Here is an 18,053-nt window from a genome sequence, read left to right as displayed (position 1 = left end):
TTGTTTTAGAAATTTAGAAAAGTGATTGTTTTAGAAATTGTTAAAATTTTGGTATTTGTTTTGCAGCAAGCCCAGACATTGTTGTGTACACTATGACTTTATGTAAAATTAACTTTAATGTGTGATAGGAATAAAACGCGATCATAAACGAATGATTTCTCCACTCAAATGAATGGCGGCTTGGACCCGGAAACAGTATACATACGTCACAAACACGTCACCACTTAACAAGCGGATTGGGATATGTATGAGAGTCAAAAGTGACAACGATATTTGCTAGATTTACTAGCTCAGTTTTGTTTATTTTAATTTAAATATATCTGACTTTGACTTTGTTAATGCTAACTGCAAACATATTTTGTCCTTTATTTTTGCAAAAAGTATTAAACTGCATTTCCATTTTAAATTTTGGTTCCATTAAATGTTTTAAAAGCAAACAAACAATGCAATATGTTAACATTTCTAAAATCTTTGAATGTTTATTATTATTGTTATTATTGCCAATATGCATTCATTTTATAAAACCTGAATCAAAACACTGAAAAATCCACACTGTGAAAAATGTGGAAATGTGGAAGTTAAAAATGATACTAGCGACATAAATAACACTGAGTACATTTACATAGACCCCAATAATCAGATTTTAATATGATTTAGGCAATACTCTGATTAAGAGTCTACCATGTAAACAGCTATTTTTGTTTAATTAAATCCGATTAAGGTCATAAACTAGACAGTATTGGAATTAGGACAAGTGGAGTATGCTGATTTTAGTTGCATTATTGAAGTGCAGTATAGACATGTAAACACTGCAATCAAACTACTACTGTCATGTAGGACAAACCAAATTCAAACCTGAGTTATTTTTATTGTAAAACTTAGAGATTGCAAACTTAAGGATTTGTTATTGCACTGAATAACATGTAGATCGATAATTAATGTGATGCATGAAAAGAGAAATACAACTTTTAATTGTAATTTTTTACTTTTCACCTCAGCATTTTGGTTCATAAGACTGTTCATAAATCTGATGCAGAGTAGAGTTTTTTTTTTTTTACAGAAAAAAATGGAAAGTGTATTACTGAAAGATTTTAAAGTGTACAATTGACTTTACTATTAGGAAAGCAGTTTAATTTAGAGGATTTTTTCATCTCGAACATAACAAAATGGTAAATTTAAACAACACACGAGTCAAAATTTCAAATGAACCCCCATTTAATTAAGATACATGTAGGTATATTCCCTAATTTACAGGTCACTGGTTTCTATTGATTAGCAGTTATTTTGATAACGCCTGCCTTATTGACTGACTGCATCCATGCCGTCTCAGTAGGCATATACCCTTTTAGAATGCCATTGTTGGGGGTCTGGGATGCTGGGTGTTTGATTGACATTAGATCTGTTTGGGAATCCGCATTGCTGAAAGGCCATGTCGTTTAGGAATTCCAAATGTCAAGCGCCTCTCTGAAGTTTGAGCAGTGGGTGGGGACCAGAAAAGCAGTTTCTCATCGACAATTTATGTCACCACCGACATTTAGTTCAAATCTCTTCTCTTTTTTTTTCTCCCACAGCTGTTTGTGGTGATGGAATAGGAACGATTCTGACAAATGGCGGTTGTGCTGGATTTATAATATGGATTGAACAGTAGATTGATATATTTTTAAATTTGTGGTTTCAGTTTTATTTGCTGTCGTCAGAGCGAAGCACCCACAAGAAGTTTCCAGATTGCTTAAATGAACGACATAAAACCGTTTGTCAAGCACGGGATCTTCTGAAATGCTGTGTGTGCATGAGAGGCAGTGATATTTTCTAATGTGATCAGAATGTTCTTGGATTTCACATCTTAAACGCATTGTTGTGTGTGGAGTTGCAAGAAATTTTCCTTTGAGATGATTTTCTTGTGCTTTTTGACTCGTGAATACAATCTGTGCAACACTTTAGTGCACAATTAGTACACCTAGTAACATTTTACAACAGTAATATTACTTTATTATGAGTTACTATGAACTAATCACAAATTAATCCTAACTTTTATGTGAGCCATATAAATTTGTGTGTTGTTGTTGTCAGATAATGTATTAAAGCAAGGGTGCCCAAACCCGGTTCTGGAGTGCTGGTGTACTGCAGATTTTGGCACTAACTTGCCTCAATAGACCTCTAAGGATGTTTCTAGAAAGCCTAGGCTGTTACTCAGTTCCAAGAACGGACAGAGAACGGACTAGCTTACTTTTGGAGACCGATCTTGCCAAGTTACCTTGGAGAAACGAATTCTGGAGACCATGAGAATGCGTCCTGTGAGAAATGAGATGCTGGGATTTTCCTGATGGACACATGACCTTCAAATATTTTTTTTAACGGAACATTATTTAAACATTACAGCATTCATACGAGATTGGAAATTTCGGGTTTCAGAATCGATCGGAATTGGATGCTACCTCCCGATCAAGACTTGAGATATACTCGTTATTTTATAACACATTAATAGTTATGCTGTGGCACAGAGTTAGACGTCTTTCTTGACTCAAAAACAGCAACGCGTGCGGCATGATTGGCCAAATGTTGGAAAAGTTCCAAGAACATGGAGGCAGCTTTAAGTGAAAAGCAAGAGTATGTCTGCAGTCTGGAGGTATTATAAAGTTGATGATGACAACATTGTCATAGCAAAATTATGTAAATTTAGGATTGCCTTTTTAATTTTTTTAATGTATTATAGAAGTATCGGATTGGTTTGTGATATCGGTAGAGACTCAAAATTGAATGACTCAGACTCGAGAGGCAAAAAAACCCTGATCGGAACATCCCTAATTTATACAATTTAATGTTTTTCCCCTTTTATATATATATATACTACGCATAGTGACATTATAAATATGCGTTGCACAATACAAATAAAACAAATTTGAATACGAATTTTAGCAAATAAACTTGCATAGTGTAAAGCTGTTAAAGAGGCCCCCAATCTTTTTAATTTTTTATGCTTTGTAATATGGAAACAAAGACCTGCTGTTATAAAGTTAGCCAAGAACAGGAGTAATATCCCTAGAGCTTTAGTGCTTGTTCAATAAATGACACAAAATGCCAGACTAAGCTTACATTGGTTGGCTTATGTCTAAAGGGGTGGTTTAGAGTGTATTTTTAAGGCTTTGTTGTGTTTATAAGATGCAAAGCAATGTACATTCATGCTTCATTTGTAGAAAATCACATTATTTATTCATATATCTTACTTTGATTATATATAGCTACTCAGCTAACATGAAAACGACTGTTATATTTCCTAATACTTTCCAAAAGCCCGCCCTCAAGAGGCTCTGATTGGTCAGCTAACATAATGTGCTGTGATTCACGGATCGGTTCCACATCGCTAAGGAAAAGCGGCATGCCTCCAATAGCATGTGCTGTGCCTCTGCTGTGTAAATTCTGTCAATCAGTTTAGCTGTTAGCTGTGTCAGTTTGAGCCTGAATCAGACAGAAAATGAAAAGGACGCAGGGAAAGTGGCCGCATAGAGAGACACTGCAGCACTGGTGAAGATTGTAGGTGTTTACAGGGGTTTGATGGATAAATATGAATTTGTAGCTAAACTGTTAATGGTGCCAAACAGCATTTCCCATTGTTTACATCTTTGCTACAACATACCGTCAACACTAGAAACTATGCATGTAAAAGATCAATTTTAACAAATAAAAATGCTTACAGTATATTATGGTTGGAGCTGCTCCTTCTTTAAAGAGTGTTTAGCTGAATCCACCACTGAACTGGGAGAGATTCTGGAAGTTGTCCTTTATTAAATGCTAGCTATATATTTTTTTAACAATTCTCTGGAACATAATTATAATTAAATTGTAAGCACTTCTCTTTTTGTGTCGTGTCCTTTGGAAACTCAAATACAAAAACCGAAGAAGCTCTGTAGAAATAGCAGCGTTTGGACAGCATTTTAGCTTTCTCTGCTAAAACATTACATCGCAACTGGTCACACCGCTTTACTGCGCATGGTGAATGCAGAAAACCTGAAGCGCATGTGATCTCACTAGCCCAGATATTTTTGTAGTCCCCAATCTTCATTCGCTGTAGGCTTTGCTAAGCTAGCTCTGTAAAAGCCAATGTCTCCCATTGCATTGAACTTTGAGCGTATTACATTTAGAGATGTTATGTTCACAGATACATTACACATGAACTAAAGTTTACAATATCATATCGTAGTAGATTACATCTTTCAATTAATTTTAAGCAGAGAGCCCTTATAGATAAGTACTTTTAACAGAATAGCACCTTGTACTTTGACATAAAGAGCTCTGTTTTATTGTAACCAAGTTTCTACTGTCAGTCATTTTCCATTTCTGAAGGTACAACGAGCAATTCTATATCCATTTCTTTTCATGATACTGACTCTTGTCTGATGTACATGACGTGGAAGAGTAATATAATCAACAGTTGTGATAGGAACCTCAGTTGAACTGAAGAAAGATAGTAGTCAAAGAGGTTTCATGTGTTGATATATAGACTACAACAGATAAAAAACAGCAAGGACTTATGAATGTTTGTCATGTATTAAATTCTCACCCTGTGAGGTGAAAATATGTGTGGTAAATAACTTGCATTTTAAATCATGCTTTGACAAATCCTGAATAAACCTCAGGAATTTTGTCCATTTGCTGATAGAGCCTATAGCCATTCAGAAATCCAAAGAGGACAGGAAAATTGGTTTAATGGTTTCAAAAAGCCTCGGTTAGCTTGCCTCAAGTCTCATCCCAAATTCCCAAACTCAATTCCACAAACATTCCTCATAACGTCTGCATTCATTTTCTCTAAAGCTACGAAGCGACTCCGTCGAGTGCTCAGTGATTTAAGATTCACGGTCTGGTTTATCTCCGTCCATCTCGTTCCAATAAACACATCTTTTATTTTCATTCTCTATTTTCCCCTTCACTGAGCTAAACAGGCACTGCAATCTTTCCTTTCCATTTGGAAGATTTACATGAGAGCGAGTTGCGATCGATGCATAAAAGATTTTAATTTGCATTCTTTTACGTGATATACCTGAGAATGTATGGCTTAACTTTTACTTGTGTTAGAAATTAGGTACACTTTACACCAGTGAGGTCAAAAGAAAGACTTGCATAACTTGCACGAATGCTTAAATTCACTCCATATTTGATGTAACTTAGGGAAATGGAAGATTCCCTCTTAAAGGGATAGTTCACATAAAATTGAGATTTCTTATTACTTGTTACAAACATGTTTTTACAAACATGTGAGTTTCTTTCTTCTGTTGGACACAAAAGAAGATATTTTAACTAAAGCCTTGTGTTCAACAAAAGAAAGAAACTCATAAATGTTTGTAACCAACTGAGGGATAGTATAGTAAATTGTAAATGAATAATAACTATTCCTTTAAGGTATCAAAACATTTAATTAAAACATTATATATTTTACTTTGTTCACCCTATAGGTTGAAAACTCTACTCATTTGGAAGTGCATAAGCAGAGATTTTTTTTGCCCTGTAATAACAGTAAGTCTATTTAAAGCTTGTTTGTTTCAGCAAGTCCTATTTCAAGCAAGTATGAATTGTGTCTGCAGTTTTAAACTAAATTACAGCTCATACTGTTCTTGTTTATTGCTACGAATTCTAGCAGTGGTTTGAGACGATTCACTTTAGCCTGCCCACTCAATTCTTACTTGAGACTGAAGAAAACAGAGGTTTGGGATCCCTATTTTGTGGACAGGCGCATCTCTATTCATTCCAAAATGTGACTGCAAACTTTGCACAGATGATTTAATATACATTCATACGCATATTTGGGTAACACTTTACAACAACAGTACATGAATAATGATGTGTTAATATGTAAATTAAACATTAATTTATTATGAACTAATTATAAATTACAACATGAGTCACATGAATTTAGTGTGAATAATAGGTACTTAATTACTTGTTAGTACATGCTTATTTGTTACATAATGTATTAGTTTATGGTTAATTTAACTTATGAACTCATGAACATCTTATACACTTCTGTCTTGTGTGTTTACACTCAGTAGCAATAGAAAAGTGTTCTCATGTCAACATCATCATGAACAGCATGAACCTTTTAAACACAGGAGTTCATGAGTAGTTAAGAATGAGTTAATGGTGATGTGCCCCTTTAAGTAAAGTCATGACGTAATTCTACATTAACAGCTCATGACTTCATGTTGGTTACATTTAGCTTAAACTTAAATGTTAATTCATACATTAGTTAACAGCATGTACTAACAAGTAATTAAAGTAGCTGTTATTCACACATGAACTCATGGGAATCATGTTGTAGTTAAAGTTAGTTCATAATTAGTGCATGCCTTTAATAATGAGCAATGTTTAGTTTACATACTAATACATCATTATTCATGCACTGGTATTGTAAAGTGTTACCCATATTTGCATTGATCTGCTGCCTAATGGAAAAGTAAATTTTGATTCTGCTTTTGCTGGATCTAATGATGCTGTTATATACTGAACAACTAAATTAAGAGACATCAATGCTGTAAAATGGCTTTTTATATTTACTAAATACATTTTGTGGCTGATGATTCTCAAATACTATAGATCAAAATCTTCATACCTTACCAAAATGCAGTTTATTAAAGAGTACAACATAAATGAGCACAATATTTAATATGCATATTAGACAGTGTAAGCTGTCATTTTCCAAAACAAAAACAGATGATTAATACATCAAAACACACACTTGCAAAACAACAACAACAAAAAACATTCTCAAAAGCCAAAAGCAACTTGATAATGTCAACAGACCTCTCACTGCATAATTACAGCACTTATTAATATTCACTGATAATTAAGCTGGAATATTAGTAAAACAGGCAATTTAGTGTTTTTGATGCAGAATTCATAAGGGTGAGGATTTTCATAAATCATACTGATTATTTATAATCATTCATTATGCAGCAGATAGAAGCATTAAAGATACAGTAAATTAACTTATGACAACAACTGACTTTTTAAAATTAATTTGGCTATAATTGGGTATTTTGTTTAACCCTTGTGCACTGTTCAAATTTACAACCCTTTTGTTATGTCCGGGATGAAAACATCCACATCCACTCAATTCAATTGCAGTAAAAATGATGCATCATATATATATAAATATATATATATATATATATATATATATATATATATATATATATATATATATATAGATTTGGTAAAAAAAACACAAAATGGCATATTTTCAATACATATAAAATATTAAAAATAATTGTGAATGGGATTTTTTAAAACCATTTGACAGTCTTGGACATGTGAAAGATTAGTAACAACAATGGCTTTGATGCATTGTTAGATTTTCATTTTTTTTCTTCCTATTTTACAGTTGGTGGCTGTTTTTGCCCCATTGACTTCCATTATAACCACATTTGATGGTGCATAAATACACAGTCTTTGTTTTTGTTTACTCCATGTAGTTCTGAGAGCTGAGATGCATAATTTGAATTTCTCAGACACATCAAGGTAAGTGCATAAAGGTCACTCTCACAGACATACACACACACTTTAATTAACTGTTATTCTCCATATAAAATCCAGAAACTAAGCTTTTATGTAAAGGGTTAATGGTGCCAACTGATGATTAACAGTAAAAATTGTACCTCTTCCCAGCAGGGAAAACCACCAACAATCAAAAATGCACGATTATATGGTGTCGTTTTGGAATAAAACAAATGTGGTTATAATGGAAGTCAAAGTGCCATAAAGAGCCACCAACAATTATGGGTAAATTAGGGAGAACTATGAAAATCAATCAAAAACAATGCATCAAAGGCAATGTTGTTTCACAAGTCCACAACTTTGATAAAAGGTAAAAACAAAATATTGAAAATATGTCATTTTGTGTGTGTTTTTCTCCACCAAATCAGTAACATCATTTATGAAATTGGTATTAAAAGAGTTAAAATCCTCAAATTTTGTACGCAATTAGTAGTTTTGATCAGGACTGAGGTTGATTAACAGATTAATGCAAAACAAATTGAAAAAAATATTTATCTGATGCATTTTTACAGAACTTTAATTTAGTGGATGTTTTTAATCCTGAACATAACAAAAGGCTAGTTAATTTGCCCAGAGCGTACTGTTGAGTTCTTTGAAAATTTTAAAGCATTTTCTCAAAATATGTGTCAAAATAAGATGTCACCATAAATCATTCTGCTAGATAAAAAAACAAAAAAAAAAGTTGACAATTTAAACTCAAATTAAGGCCCAATCCCAATTCTACTCCTTAACCCTTCCCATCACCCCTACCCCTCATTTTGCGTGTGCACGCCAAGGGGTAGGGGTGTCCCAAATTTCTTTAGCTTGAAGGCGTAGGGCTAAGGGAAAGGGGTGAATAGCCCTTTGAACAACGATTTTTCAGGACCACACTTGAAACAACTTGATTTTGCGATCTATAATCCCTATTAATAACTCATGTACTGCAGTCCCACAACTCTCTGACACTCGAATACCCTGTCAGAAATGTCTAGTGGCTGTCAATGGGCTTTTTACAGTGTCTGCTATAATGTTAATGCTGTTTTTGGTGTGTTTACATTGATGAATATGGCCACTGTGTAAATACACAGTAAAATTACAATCTTATTGCCACATTAGATCGTTATGATAACAAAATATATGCCTTCTGCGATTTCCTGAAGATAAATACCAAAAAATAGCACAACTGGAATCACTACAGCAGTCGCCATCGTCTGATCTCACATGAAGCAGGAGATCGCGAGGACAATTCTTAGGGATAAATTTTGAAGCCCTTCCCCTTCATTCTCGGTTGTAGGGGCCAAGGGGAAGGGGTAAGGGTACAAAAATAGAATTGGGATTGGGCCTAAGACTCAAAATCACCCCAGAGTGGATGAAAACATCCCCAACAGTACACTACATAAGGGTTAATAAAATGAAAAGAGTAACTATTTGTTTTTTAGTATTTTCAGGAGAATTGGAGTGATATTCAAATTCTAATTAAGCAATTAAATCATTTGGACATCATCTTAAAATAATGTCATGATGTCACTGACAAAGTCGTTTAGCAGCTGTCAGAAAGTAACGATTTAACTTGGATTGTGCGAGCCAATTTTATGATGATGCAACTATATAACCTGAAGCCGAATTCAATTTTAGAAGCTAAACAGAACTATGGTAAACAACTCCATTTAAACCCACATTTATGCTGCATCTTTATCAGAAACGGCAGATAGTTTGAGTCTTTCCTTCTCTTCTCTTTCCACCGCTTCTCTTTTATCTCTTTCTTCTCCTTTCACATGGCATCCCACCATCAACTGATACACCATCACACCGAACACAGCACCAATGAATGGGGCAAAGACTGGCACAAAGGACCAGTAAGACTCCGCTCTGTTGTGGATAGAACACAAATAAGTTTTGAAGATGATATTAAATGGATTGGTAAAGCAAATATGACTTACGAGAACACTTTTGAGCCCCATCCAGCAATTGCAGTGAAGATCCGTGGTCCCAAGTCTCTGGCTGGGTTTACAGCATAGCCTGAGTTAAATCCCATAGACAGACCAATCACCAGAACCACAAAGCCCACAGTGAAGGCCTCCAGTCCTTGCGGGATGGGGTTATTGTAAGGGTCAACAATGGCAAGGATACACACGATCAGAGCTGCCGTGCCGATCATCTGTTGAAAATGAGGTGTTAAAATCAGTGAACGTTCTCACATCATTTACTCATCCTAATATTGTTCCAAAATTGACTTTGAAAGATGATATTTGAAAGACTGTTTCAGCTGTCCATACAATGAAAGTCACTGGGGTCCAAAGCCATACTTTCCTTTTGGTATTAACTTGCTGTTACATGCATCCTTTGTGACTACTTGTGTCCGGCGATGCTTAAGTATGAGCAAACCATTATGTGGCTTTAATGGATGGGAAAGCAAGCAGATGAAAGGGATACGCATGGAAACTACAAATTTTCTATATCCATGTTTCCAGTGCATGAATGAATATCTTGCTTTGGAATGCTTTCTCATGATACAACCTATAATATGGCAAGCCATTTCAATAATAGTGACAGGGAACAATATTCCTGCTGCTGACTGTTTTTATCATTAATCAAACAACCAAAGGAGAAAAATCACTCACTGCTCTTGACTGAAGGACTTTTGTAGCTTAAGTTTATTCTTTACAGTGAAGATGCTTAAAGCACAGTTTGTTTATTGTCATATTTTTATTATATTGTATTTATTTCCCTTTCTATATTTACAGGGGTGAAATAACTATATATATATATATATAAACAGTTGAAGTCAGAATTATTTGCTCTCCTGATTTATTAGCAATTTTTATTATTATATTAGATTTAGATTTCATATTAGATTTTTTTCAACCCATTTCTAAACATAATAGGTTTTATAACTTGTTACCAATAACTGATTTATTTTATTTTTGCTCTGATGACAGTACATAATATTTGACTAAATATTTTTCAAAATACAAGCATTCAGATTAAAGTGTGATTCAAAGGTGTATTCAAAAGTGTGGTTCTTGATTAGGGTAATTAAGCAAGTCATTGTATAACAGTAGATTCTTCTACAGACAATCGAAATTATATATTGCTTAAGGGGGGCTAATAATATTGACCTTCAAAATATTTAAATCTGCTTTTATTCCAGCCAAAATAAAACAAATAAAAACTCCTACATTTTTTTTTAGGAAATAATGTGAAAAATACCTTGCTCTGTTAAACATCATTTGGAAAATATTTATAAAAAAAACAGCAACTGATAATTGTTTTGGATAATCGTGATTACAATTATGACCTAAACTATCATGATTATGATTTTTCCCATAATCGAGCAGCCCTAATTTGAAGCGACATTATTGACAAATTAAGCATTTGGTGCACAACAATAAATGCCACAAAAGAACTTAACTGTGCCTTTCGGATTTATACATTTCATCAATCTCCATATGGACAACTCTTCTGGGGTGGTCAGTTTGCTCGGTAGCTCATTTTGTACACGGTTTAGGGCATCTTATAGACGTGTAAAAGAAGCTAAGTACACTAAGTAATGTATTTCAGATTCACAAAAATGTAGAAGGCGCCCTCTAGTATATTTGTTATGTGAAATATTTAATATAATTTAACCCGAGCAATGTATTTTAAGTTTCGAAAAACTGTAGGCTGAGGCATATGTTTGCAATGAGCCTGGGCCATTGGGCCTGGGTCACTGGGGTGATATCTTTTCAAAAGTTACAGTTTTGTACTTTTAAACACTAATATTCAGACTTTAAGTACTAATGTGAACCATTAAAATACCAGTATCTACTTTATTCTTCATGTAAAGGCCGGCTCACACTGCGATTATTATTATTATTATTATTATTATTATTTTTATTATTATTATTATTTTTTATAATCTTAAATGATTGTCTCATGTCAGACTGCACAAACATGGCTCACACATCACTGTGAGATCTCAGATGTCATAAAGTCAGACAGAATGACAATGAAGACGCGCCAAACCTGAAAGAAAATGCCCCCGAAGTTTGATGTCATTCACTTGTGACACTTTCACTATCCCACGTTCCGAAATGATTTCTTACAGCCAACGTAAACAATCTGTAGTGGCAATTTTGCACACGGCGTGTCTCAATAATAAAACCAGGAAGAAAAAAAAAACAGTTTTGACATTTCCCCACAGTAATTTGAATTGTCGCATGGATTGTGTCATTACTTTTGGAGCTTAGGATTTTAGGAATCTTAGGGTTTCCCAAATTTGTCTCAGATGGCAAAATCGTGGCTGAAATCTCAAAGTGTGAGCAGAGCTTTAGAGTGCAGCCATAGGAACCTTATTGACTCAAGACCTCTGTTCTTGTTCAGTTTCATTGATGTTTAGCCTCAAAAACAGCTCTTTGTTTATTACTGATGAAAACTAGTATTTTTATTATATTATTTTTATTTATGTATATATAGTCATTAACACATTTGTTTGTAGAGCAAGTACTTTGACCGTTTTTGCCGTTTCTACTCTAATCCTCCATAGAAAAATGAATCAGAGAGGTCCTACAACAATTGCAAGAAAGAGCTTACTACTTCGATGCAGAATAAAGTATATAAAACCTATAGGTACAAATGTGTATATTTTGAAAAGGCAGGCCCAAATGACAGTTTTTATACCTTTATTTCTCAGAGTGTAATAATGGAAATCAGTGTTTGCATGCTCAATAGATTAAAGTTAAAATGGCTTGCCATAATAATTGTGGTAAGTGACTAGCAGAGAGGTTGTGTTTTGTGGTTGTTTGAATACAGTTGACATGAGCATTTACACTATTAAATCAATCTCTAAAGCATTTTTGACTATCCCTGGATGAGGTCGAAAGTGAAAAAGCTCAAAATATATAAGACTCTATTTACACCTGTATATATTGTTGGCCACTGTTGGGCAAAGACTCTGTCTTTTTGTGTCTTACCTGATCAAAGAATCCATTTAGCAAAGTAAGGTGTTTAGAAGGGTACGTAGCAAAGATTCCAGCAGTTGCATTTACCCCATCAACATCAAGAGAACCTTGTCCAAATTTCCAAATTGCATCTGCAAAGCATCCAGTAATCATAAACTGGTAAAAGTACTTTTAGATATTTAATAACTCTGTTCACAACCACAGTCCTCATAAACTAAAAAGAAATTTCCTTGTTGGCTGACCCAGGATTGACAAAAATGTGGATTATTCACATCCACAATTCTTTAATTAGCCATCTTAAAACTTACCAAAATACATGCCAAATATTATTCCAGCTCCAAGAAAAGCCCCCACAGTCTGGGCCAGAAAGTAAACGGGAAATTTCCTCCAGGGCTCCCTCCCCAACAAACAGAGAGAAAAGGTCACAGTAGGGTTTATGTGACCTCCTGTAAAACACAACCTTATGTTTAACAAGATGTTGTTTTATGAAATGTATATGTGAAGCACAATGACTATAAAAGTATATAATAGACTCTTGCTGTAGTGTTTTAGGTCTGGTTTGGTATATGTTGACATGCAGGATTAGACTTAAAAAATTCAACTTAAACTTTTTCATAAACTTTTTAGCCATGGATTAGACTTAATCTATGTCTGGAAACTTTGTTTTTCAACTGTCTGCCAATTCCTACTCATTCAAGACTTCACTCAAAATTCAAACATTCATTTATTAGTAGTTTTCCTCTGTTTAAAATGTTAAAGTCTAAAAGTTCTGTTTGATGTCGTCTGCTGTTTTAATCAAAATTGAAACTGAAGCAACAGAAAAAAGCAGCAGATCCATGCACTTCAACTTAAGGCAACCCTTAACATAAAATGTTCTGAAAGTAGATTAGAATGTTGTGTAACTTTACCAATTCAAATCCATGTAGTCAATGTTTCTTTCACATTTTAATATCTGGTTCTGGAGCTGTTTGTGACTCACTGCAGTAAAATGCCACATCTGACTTCTTGAATTTCCTGTGTTCTCAAAGAAGTAGTATAAAAAATTGACAGCTTTAAGAAGGCCATGATGAATCTTACCTGAGACTTGCCCACAAACCAGGATTCCCAATGTAGCAGCGAATCCAAATGCAAAATTCACTGTCAGAAACATTCCATGAGAGCCTCCGCTTAAAATATGCTGGGCAAGAGCACCACAACCAAACATCTAGAAATGGTGAATGCAAAACAGAAATACATTCAACAGTTTTCTAATGAAAGTGCTGTGTTTGTATTGACTTTCTTTTCATTTAAGTTAGACTGAAAGCTCCTCATGAAAAAAGCTTTGGTAAAACTTTAGTTTAATTAACAATTTAAACTGTTATCTAATGGCTTATTACCTTCCTCTTATTAAGATATTTACTGTTTTTTAGTACTTAAAGTTATCTTATTCATTCTACATCCCTAAACCTACCCAAAGCCTTAACCCAGCTACCACCTTACTAATTATTAATAAGCAGCTAATTATTAGTTTGTGTTAACAGTCTTAGTTAATGGTTTGTTATAGGCATGAATTAAACAGAAATTAAACGTCCAAGCTAGGCTTATTGGAAATGTGTGCAGGGCTACGTTTTTGCTAACCGAGAAATATGTTGTTTGCCACATTTCCTTGCAGCTTGTTGACAAATCCACAAGAGGCCGCCATCTACATTTTTGCGAATCTCAAATTCATTTTCTCATATGTGACATTTAAACGTCCTTCTCATACAAATCTGTGAGAAGCCAGCCAATAGTGTTTTAAAAAGCTAATAAGAAAAGGTTTCTCGGACTGTCTTTTGCTGGACTCAAAACCAGTTCGCTCCACATTCCAATTAAAATACTGTACGAGGCAAGCTGCCAAGCAAACTGACCGGCGCAGCCTGTGTGGTCGCATAACCCTTATCGTGGCTGGCTCTGTGATTGGTCGGCTTGGGTAGCTGTGACGAGAGTGGGCGTGCTGAGAGCTGCGAGCCCGATAGAGCGAGTGTTTACAAGTGTTAATTTCCGTTAAGGAGCTCCTGATGAAAACTGTTGTTTTGTGTTTACCTTATGATTACAGTTGTTGCAAGTCCGCAGGTTCCCACCTCGGAAGGAACAAGTTTTAGCTACTTGTACATTAAGGTAGCGTTCAGAAAAAACAAAACATCCGCCAAGAAACTTGACAGAACAGCGTGCAGAAGTATAAATGCAAATCTACGCATGGATTTACGCCAATCACTCGACGCAGAAGTATAAAGCAGTTTTAAAAACAACCTTTTATTTGTCAATAATATGTCACTGTAAACATTTGTTGTGTCAAAAGGAACAAACGTTGTCAGCGTCATACCCCCCTGTAACGTTCGTTTCACCCATAAACTGCAGGCCAACGTATGCTGAAGATCGTTTTTGTGGTTTCGCCAAAATGTAATCCTGGGCATATATTCCCAATGAACCTGTTGGAAAATGTAATTTCATAATCTGCAAATTTTGGTTCGAGGTAGGTTATGGTTAAGGGTTAAGTTAAGGTAGGCTGACTTACCTGCCCACCAAAATATGTAATTGCAAACCTCTGTGCTCTGTTTGTGCAGAAAGAATTCAACGCAATCTTACAGAAGTTAGTAACTTTTTAATTTAGTGGCTAATTAATATGAACTTTGATGTCATTCATACATTTTAGTAGGCTATTATTTGCTCATCCTCCAGTGAAGAGAAGGGGTGAAGTTTGGGGGCTAGCCTTTTAAAAATTGTATGTTTTCATACAAATGAAATAGTCTGAATTTGTAGGAATTTGAAACTTATGGAAAAACATAAAATAGTTCAATTTTCCTCATGAGATTCGGCTGAAAGGATCTTCGGCACATTTACAAACACAGGTAATGGCAGGAAAACATCAGCACCTAGCTTCTTTTTATGAAGTTTAGTATTTTAATTACTAATTATACTATAAGTATAAGATTTTCTCTCTGGTGAATGTTGTGTGATGAATTGTAGTGATGTTGTCTAGTGTTCAATCAGGAGGTGTGGCTGATCAGGATGGTGATTTGCAGAGTATGCTTTCAGTGTGCTATCAGGCTAACGTTAGCATTTTCCAAGATCTTGCACTTTTAAAGATTTTTAATCAGCCAGCCATGTGCTTGTTAGCATGTGAAGGGTTAAGGAATGTTATTCAAGGGATTTTGAATGCCTGATTTTAGTGCAACTCTGATGCCTGAGGTCAGGGGAGAAAATCTAATGCCCCAGTCACACTAGAGTTTTAACATGCAAAATTCGGTTGTTCGGCGTTGCGAAAAGGGGCGGGATTAGACATTTAAAGCGAGCAATTGGTCCATATTTTACATCTATGTCCAGAGTGGTCATGTTTTCAACTTCGATTGGTCTCACGCAGTCACGTGATGCGATTTCTCTGGTCAGAGTTCACCAAGCTTGAACCTTGCAACGCATCGAATTTCAAAACTTGTCGCACAAGCTTGTGATTTGATGTTAAAACGTTTTTTCATGCAACCATTAAAGCCAAAAAAAGGAATCTCTATTTTTATTAGCATATAAATTACATAGCTTAATATTATATGGTATTTTCAACAAATCCCATTAAATGACTGCAGGTTTTAGTTTGACGTATTTGGACTCTTGGAGCTAGACATCATTGGCTTCACGTACCTGTTTTTGTTTGAGGACTGCGTCTAAAGAATGTGAAATGTTGTGGGCACCATGTGGATTTGATAGATTGTGTGCGTATGGGAGTGTGTTTGTGTACTTGCTCTCTCTCTCTCTCTCTCTCTCTCTCACATTGTGTGATGCCCTCTAGCCTGTCTGTGTTTGCCAGCCGTTATTGAGCCACATGATCAGCCTCTGGATGGGGGGTTCGCAGACCGCACAGTACCATCACAAAACAACAGATGGGCACGGGGGAGCTCTATTTTTCTCCAGATATTGCTGCTCTGAACTTTTCGTTTCCATTGAAAACAGATGATGAGATATGGTTTAACCTGTGATCCCCCTGTGGTGTGTCAAATTTATTCCGGATATGGGCTGTCTTGGATTCTGCGTTATGGTCAAGGTTGCCTTCAACTGTGCCTGCTAATTGCATACAATTTTGTCAAAGTTTAGTTGGAGAAATCTTTCTTTTTTATGAAATTAATTCCAATAGAACATTCACTAATGTTTGAATTGTTTTGTTAAAGTGGTGATTGATTTAACAACAACTGTAGCTTAAGAACAGCAAATTAACAGCTACAATCTGAGGTGTTTAATCCTAACACAATCTTTTCCATCACTAGGTTTCTTGTGTCTAGTGGTTTAATTAGACAGGGAATTGAAGATCGCATTAGTTTTTATTTTAACAAATGACCCCAACAAAGCAGTGCAACTGACCTAACTGCACTATTAAAGTTATAATACAGCTTATTGTTTAGAGGTTGTGTTTGAGCTGTTTAAAAGTTACCTTATATAAACTAAGTTTTTATTTTAATATATTCAGTTTTAATTATGAATATTTGCAGGATAAGAAACGGCCGTGAAACTTGAGTAAATCAGTTAATTGGCTATCAGCAGGACTTGAAATTTACTCCCATCCTGCTTTTTCACAGTATGTTCTGCAAAGGAGGCATTTGGCTACAAATTTAGTTACAAAATAAACATATTTTAGCTTTGATCATCCGTTTAATTCCATGTTTTAATAACCGTTATTGGCCAAAGCTTAAAAGCAGTATGAAGTATGACTACAAAGTGTCTGTAAACAGTGTAACAGATATATTCTTCATATCAAAATGTTGGCAAAAAAGAACAAAGTTTATTTTGGATAAATTATTAGCAAATATAGGAATTAAGCTGGAAAGATCCACAGAAATAAAACTCCTCAGGTGAAATTTTAAATCTTTTGAGTACTTGAAAGCATCTAAAATAGTTTGATCTCTTCTATCCATGTATCGTCAAAAATACAGTAATCATTTATCATCCATCTATCAGTCTAAATTCAGTTATTTAATTATGGCACATCATATTCATATTCTATTCATTGTTCTAGTAAATTAAAGAAAATGTGTTTCTAAATGTAAATGTGGCCAAACCTCAACACTTGCTAATCATATTTGGCTACATTCCTGTTTAAGACTTTCAATCACTATTACTTTGAATTGCTCATAATCTTTTCCCAAACTCAACTGGCTGCATGGCATTTTCATCACATCATCAAAAAAATCAATCTATGAAAAAAACAACAGAAGTGTCTCACCACTAGAATGAGGGTGCCCAGGCATTCTGCCAGTGCTTGTCTCATCAGCATGTTCCGAATCTGAAAGATCCGAGCCATCTTTTCCAGGATTACCTTCTGTCTTCCCATATTGATAATAGGCAGTTTTAATGATGATGATGATAGTCAGATGGTCTGTACTCATGTACAACTTCTCCAGCAGAGTTTGGACCGTATATGTGCTTCTGAATGTCCCGCCCTCAGTCAATAAAAAAAACCCAAATAAGCATTCCTACTATTTTTCCTCCCATCCTCCATCCCTGCCTCTTCCCGATTGAAACACTTTTTCTTTTTTCCATTCCAGGCTTCTTGTTATAAATGTGTTAGTGAAGACTGGGATTTTCCCA

General features: G+C 35.0%; 1 protein-coding gene and 1 long non-coding RNA gene across 8 annotated transcripts in view; one reads left to right on the top strand and one right to left on the bottom strand.

The window, feature by feature from the left end:
* Positions 1–18,053, top strand: part of LOC141379834 (uncharacterized) — a 361,032-nt gene that overhangs the window by 2,822 nt on the left and 340,157 nt on the right. The gene's annotated exons all lie outside the window — the stretch shown is intronic.
* aqp3b (aquaporin 3b) lies at positions 9,204–17,839 on the bottom strand. Its single transcript, NM_001166121.2, has 6 exons — positions 17,689–17,839; positions 13,542–13,668; positions 12,773–12,910; positions 12,477–12,595; positions 9,465–9,682; positions 9,204–9,393 (listed from the first exon to the last, which is right to left on the bottom strand). Exons 1-6 carry the CDS (start codon positions 17,794–17,796, stop codon positions 9,204–9,206), a joined length of 900 nt encoding a protein of 299 aa, NP_001159593.1. The 5' UTR covers positions 17,797–17,839.

The sequence above is a fragment of the Danio rerio genome, chromosome 21 (assembly GCF_052040795.2).
Source record: "Danio rerio strain M-AB ecotype USA chromosome 21, GRCz13ab, whole genome shotgun sequence".
Classification (NCBI taxonomy): domain Eukaryota; kingdom Metazoa; phylum Chordata; class Actinopteri; order Cypriniformes; family Danionidae; genus Danio; species Danio rerio.
This window is presented reverse-complemented; position numbering and strand designations above follow the sequence as displayed.

Coding starts and splice junctions, on each gene's coding strand:
- aqp3b (NM_001166121.2), bottom strand. CDS start 17,796: ATGGGAAGACAGAAGGTAATCCTGGAAAAGATGGCTCGGATCTTTCAG. Junction 13,669..17,688: donor TGGGCACCCTCATTCTAGTG/GTGAGACACTTC, acceptor CACCATTTCTAG/ATGTTTGGTTGTGGTGCTCT. Junction 12,596..12,772: donor AATATTTGGCATGTATTTTG/GTAAGTTTTAAG, acceptor GATGCTTTGCAG/ATGCAATTTGGAAATTTGGA.